This window comes from Peromyscus leucopus, chromosome 4 (assembly GCF_004664715.2).
Source record: "Peromyscus leucopus breed LL Stock chromosome 4, UCI_PerLeu_2.1, whole genome shotgun sequence".
NCBI classification, from domain to species: domain Eukaryota; kingdom Metazoa; phylum Chordata; class Mammalia; order Rodentia; family Cricetidae; genus Peromyscus; species Peromyscus leucopus.
In genome coordinates, this window is record NC_051066.1 from 62,016,141 (window position 1) to 62,022,596 (window position 6,456).

General features: G+C 36.5%; 1 protein-coding gene across 1 annotated transcript; it reads left to right on the plus strand.

Annotated features, from left to right (window-relative positions):
* Window positions 1-1,495: 1,495 nt before the first annotated feature.
* On the plus strand, window positions 1,496-2,494 carry LOC114710147 (olfactory receptor 9G4-like). The gene has a single exon (XM_028894236.1). The coding sequence runs from the start codon at window positions 1,529-1,531 to the stop codon at window positions 2,465-2,467; it is 939 nt and encodes a 312-aa protein (XP_028750069.1). The 5' UTR covers window positions 1,496-1,528; the 3' UTR covers window positions 2,468-2,494.
* Window positions 2,495-6,456: the final 3,962 nt, after the last annotated feature.

Consider the following 6,456-nt stretch of genomic DNA (forward strand, 5'->3'; position numbering starts at 1 on the left):
CTCTAGCATGATCTCAGTGAGGAAGAGAAGGGTAGACATAGTCATTCTCTTCTATTAGTGATAGTGGCTTAACATTTGGGAAACCTACTTTCCTATTTTTTCCTTGAAAATTTTTCCATACCATACATTCTGAAAAAATTTCCCCTCCCTTTTCTCTTCTCAGTTCTTTCTCGCCTCATCACACATATGATTTTATACCTTCTTTATCATTTTCCTTAGAAAACAGACAAAAAATAAATAGAACTAAATAGACAAAAAGAGAAATGAAAACAAATAACAAAAAATAAAATCACAAGAAACACATAAATATGCAGACAAGCAGATGGACAGACATACACTGTAAGAACAGAGTCAGAATCAATAACAGACACGCAAAAGACAAGGTAGAAAAAATGCCCAAACATAGCATTATGAGACAAAACATCTCCAAAAATAACCTTGACTTTGTTTTATGCTGGCCATCTACTATGGACATGGAGCCTCTCTTAAGTGTGGTTTGCATTTCTAGTGAGGCACCATTGGAGAAAATGAGTTTTTCCCTTGCTGGGAACTGGGAAACATTTGAAAAAGGAGATTTTTGAGTTACATTATGAACTGAGCTGCTCAACAGAGCATGATCACTGTGGACATCCTGCTTAATTTGTGCTTCCCTTTTATCAACTGATGCAACAGGCTTGTCATGCTCCTTATAAAGCTAGGGCAAGTTTTAAAGTGGTGGGATGTGGGACTTGGGGTCATGACTAGAACATAGTAATAAACACTTTTTTTTCTTTGTACTTGAAGTTTGAAAGATTACATATATATGAACATATATATATATATATATATATATATATATATATATATATATATATACTGCTGCTCATAAAAATGTCATCACAATGCCTAGCATATAAGATGTTCTCACTAGTTTATGAAAAGATGATTGAGTGTTTTTAAATTTAATAGAAAATGTCTAATATGTTAGGTAATAGCAGTACACAAGGCAGAGAGCTTAGACTAATACTCAACACAGTTAAAAATCTGTCTTTTTGATTAAATGCAAAAGGTGTCATTTATTTCACTTATGTATTTAATTTTTTTTACTATTTCCTCTTTACTCAGTCTGACAACGTGTCAGAAAATAGTAAAGAATGTTCATGAGCTTTCTGTCTTATCTTTTTGATAAGGGCCTGGCTCTGAGTGATGTAGTTTAGAAATGAAACTTGGAAAATTTCTAATTTAAAATCTGCGTTATTACTCTAATTCCAGGAGTCTTCTACAGTCACAGTCTGAAACCCCACTGTTCTGTGATACTATGTAATTATTTAAAGGATTAAACATCTATAAACCTCCCGGTCTTTGTTGATTTCATGGATACATTGTTCATTTCTCTTAATTGATTGTATCACTAATCTATGTTTTTATCACACCATGTTATTCAGGTTCAATAATTGTTGATTGCTTATTTCTTTTAATCTCTTATTAGGATTATCTCTAAACTGTGCATTCCCTGCATCTTCCTACCCTGACTTTCCCCTCTGTCGACATGGAAGTGGACAATCGCACCATCCTTACTGAATTCATCCTCCTGGGCTTCTCAGAAGACCCTCACTGGCAGCTGGTCCTATTCGGAATATTTTTAACCATCTACTTGATGACCTTGTCAGGGAACATGACCCTGATTATCCTAATTCGTATTGATTCCAGGCTGCATACACCCATGTACTTTTTTATAGGAGGCCTATCTTTTTTGGACTTCTGGTATAATTCTGTGTACATACCTAAAATCTTGGTCAATTGTATCTCAGAAGACAAGCGTATCTCTTTGGCTGGCTGTGGGGCTCAGTTTTTCTTTTCCTGTGTAGCAGCCTACACTGAGTGCTACCTGCTGGCAGCCATGGCCTATGACCGCCATGCTGCAATTTGTAGCCCGTTGCTTTATTCAAGCATCATGTCCACTTCTCTCTGTACTGGGCTAGTGGTTGGATCCTATGTAGGAGGGTTTTTAAATGCCATAGCCCATACTGCCAACACATTCAGGTTGCGTTTCTGTGGTAGGAATGTTATTGATCACTTTTTCTGTGATGTGCTTCCATTGGTAAAAATGTCCTGTACAGACACTCGTGTCTATGTGAAAATCCTTTCTAGTATGGTGGGCTTCACTGTGCTCTCTAGCATTCTTGCCATCCTCATTTCCTACTTCAACATCCTCCTGGCTATCTTGAGGATCCGCTCAGCCTCAGGAAGACGCAAGGCATTCTCTACTTGTGCCTCTCACCTGGTCTCTGTCACCCTCTTTTATGGCTCCTTGCTCTTCATGTATTCAAGGCCTAGTTCCAACTACTCGTTGGAGAGAGACAAAGTGGCTGCCATGTTCTATACCATCATCAATCCATTACTCAACCCTTTTATCTATAGCCTGAGAAACAAAGATGTTAAAGAAGCCTTTAAGAAGCTGATACAGATTATACAACAACACACATGAAGGCTGCCTTTCGTGTATTATGGCTGTTTAAAAACTGACTTGGAGACATGTTTATATGTGTTTCGATCATAGTTAAAGTTGAAATAATGTACTAACAGTTATGAGAGCCTTAACAACCTTCTCCTCAATTATGATTAACTTATTCTTGCTAAACTTTTCCAAATACATAACAATGAGTTTTTCAATGTAATATTCTTGTGTATTTCAATACTAACTTTAATACCATACCACCCTCTCCCCTCAATTTGGTCAGAATGATCATGAGAAAAGAATGAAATAGAAAGAGGTGGATTGTTTTCCCTCACTTAGTTTGACTTTGAAGTTTTGTAAATGAACTGCATCAAATATGGAAATGATACAAAATTGTTAAAAATTTGTTCAACATTTTATAAATTAGTATTCTTAGTAAGATGTCTCTTAAATTTCTTCCTATAAGTGTGATTAAATATACATAAAATATATTTGTATAAAACTTCCATTTTCTGCACTAGGATATTAATACAAATGTTATTAAGAGATATTTTGGGTTAAATAAAAATAAAGGGCTAGAGACATGACTCAGAGGTTAGAGTATATGTTGCCCTTGCAGAGGACCAGAGGTCAGTTGTCAGTAGCCACAGTGGGTGGTTCACAAATGCCTATAATTTAAGGTCCAGGGGCATCTGTTGCCTCTGGCCTCTATAAGCACATGTAAACAGGTACATATACCCACACAAAACACAGACAATCTACACATAATTGAAAGCAAAAAAAACTTTAAATAAATATTAAAAATCAAAATATTCTAAGCCTAAGATCAAAAACACATATTTAGGGTCTCACTTTAACCTAAGGGTATAAATATTAATATTTATGATTTACTTCAGTGTAAGCCCCATTGAAATAAAACATTATAATTGAGTGGAAAAGGCTTAAATAAGGTAACAAATATTCAGCTGTATCCTGTACTCCATGGTTGTTTTATTTCTCCAGGTATTTTATGTCAACTCATAGTTAAATGTCATAGTTTAGACAGTTGATATTTTAGGTTCTTTTAAACAGTGTAATTGAAATATTTAAAATTTTATACTTTGCAAGTGAAGAGCCTAAAATTCAAGGTTGGAACTTCACTATTGAAAAGAAAATTGGTGTTTTGAGAATGACCTTATTATGTTATGCAATTAATTTTCAGTTGGTGTTTTAGAAATGAAATATTACATCCTCCCACTCTTTGTAATAGACCTTGATTCTTCTTCAAAGGTATATTATTACTTATAAGACATCATATTGAACAGTTCACATTGTAGTCTGATGTATAACAATAATACAAATGATAATGATACAAGTAATGTCCTTATTTAATGTATTATCATTACTTCGATTTTATTGAAAATATTTATTCTTATAACACACACACACACACACACACACACACACACACACACACACAGTATATATAATATATCTTGATTACAATTCCCAGGTCCTCCCCACTGCCCTTCCCATCCAAATCCACTCCTTTTCTGTGTCTCATTAGAAAAGAACAGGCTTTTAAGGTAACAATAAAATATAATAAGATAAAACAATAACCTTCATATCAAAGTTGGACAAGGCAAACTAAAGGGAAAACGTCCCAGGGGAAGGCACAAGAACCAGAGGCCCATTCATTCACCCACTCAGGAGTCCCATAAAAACACTGAACTGAAAACTATAATATACATGCAGCAGATCTAGTGCCGACCTGTGCAGGCCCTGTGTCTGCTGCTTCAGTCTTTGTGAGTTCAAATGAGCTTTGTTCAGTTCACTTATAGGGATTTGTTCTTCTGATATACTCCATCCTCTCTGACTCTTACACTTTCCTCCTCCTCTTCTGGGAGATTCCCTTAACTCTGAAGGCAGGGATTTGATGGGGACTTCCCATTTAGAGATGTGTGTCTCAAGATCTCCCTTCCCCCCTGCCCCTGCACATACTGTCTGACTGTGAGTCTCTGTGCTTGCTCCCATCTGCTGCCGTGGAAAGCTCCTGTGATGATGGCTGAATACGGCACCGATCTATGAGTATAGCAGAATATCTTTAGTGCAGACGAATTTCTAAAGGTCTTACTAATAAAAACAAACCCGAAGCCAGGTATTGGGGTGAACGCTGAAAGATCAGAGAAACAGAACAAGCCATGGCCAACCTCACCTCGCCAGTTCCTCAGCTGATCTCGTTTCCTCAAACTGGAATCCTCTGTGTCCTCATCTGAAAAGATCTCAGCTGAACTGCTGCTAAAAGCTAAAAGCTTAAAAAGGCTCTAGTTCCTGGTCCTCATACCTTATATACCTTTCTCTTTCTTGCCATTACTTCCTGGGATTAAAGGCGTGTGTCACCATGCCTGGCTGTTTCCAGTGTGGCTTTGAACTCATGGAGATCCAGACAGATCTCTGCCTCTGGAATGCTAGAATTAAAGGTGTGTGCTACCACTACCTAAAACTATGTTTAATATAGTGGCTGTTATGTTCTCTGACCCCCAGATAAGTTTACTGGGGTGGACAATATATCAACCACACTTTAGGAGTCATTTTATCACTACATTTTTTAAGAGCAGTAGTATTTAAAACAACCCATTAGTGCTTAGCATTGATTTGAAAAAATTATGCTTATTAAGACTTGGAATAGAGTAGAAAAGAAAACAATTTCCTCAATCCATACAAGTCAGAGAATTGTCTGTGTTACATCAAAGAGACACAGTCAATTTGATGGTTTGAATAAGAATGCTCCCCCCATAGGCTCACATAGTTGGATAGTTCGTCACTATGAAGTGGAATTTTTTGATAGGATTAAAAGAATTAGAAGGTGTGGCCTTGTTGGAGGAACTATGTCACTTGGGATGGGCTTTGAGCTTTCAAAAGCCTGTGCTAGGCCCAGTTCTATCTCTGCTTGCAGATCAGGATGGAGCCCTTAGCTACTTTTCTAGCACCATACCTACTTGCTGCCGTGTTCCCTGCCATGATGATAATGGACTAAGCCTCTTAAACTGTCAGCAAGTATGCAATTAAATGCTTTCTTTTATAAGAGTTGCCTTGTCATGAGCTTTGCTCAGTCGATTTAAAGGGACTTGTTCTCCTGGTGTCTCTTCACAGTAATATAACAGTGACTAGGACAGTTGACACTACCACAATTATTTTGCTTACTTTAAAACTGGAGTTTTCCAAGCTTCAATATATAAGTTAATAAGATAAAAGCCTCAGTGTTGCATGCCTTTATTTATTTTTTATAATGTATTTCTTGATTTCTCAAGAGCTTCTATGGGTGAAGATGGTAGACCTGGCTTTTATCTGGTGGCATCTTCACTCCAGGATGGTGTTATACATATGTGTAGCAACAACAACAACAACAACAACAAAAAGCAACTGAATACAAATGGATTTCCAGTTAGTGGAATTAAGAAAATAATACCAGATAGTGGGACAGAAGTGAAGCATAATATGAGTTAACTGAATTGAGACAAGGAAATTAACAACCTCACGAAAAGAGATCCAAGCAACCAAATCAAAACTTCCAAAAGAAAAAAAAAGATACAGAAATGGCCAATAATATATATTAAAATCACAAAAAATGCAATTATTACAGCCATTACAACAGCTATGCTCAAGAAAGATACAAGGTAAGTTAGGGAGCCACCACAGAGAAAAGGGAATATTCCTGTTCTGGTGGCAGGAACGTAGATTGCACAGCCACTGATGTTTGTTGTTTTATATATAGTTCCCTTTATTTAAGCATGATCAACACTTTTGCTGTTTTCTCAGCATGTGAGGACCAGAGTGAACTAAACACGAGACTGATAGAATAGAGCCTTTGCTTGTTCATTTATTTTTTGTTTTCTTCTATTTTTATTTATTTTTGAGAATTTTATATAAGTATTGTATTTACATCACATTCCCTTTTTCCTCTCTTCCCTCCAATTTCTTCTGTGTACCCCCACTATTCCTTATCAAAGTTATGGCCTCTTCTTTAATTACTATTGTTT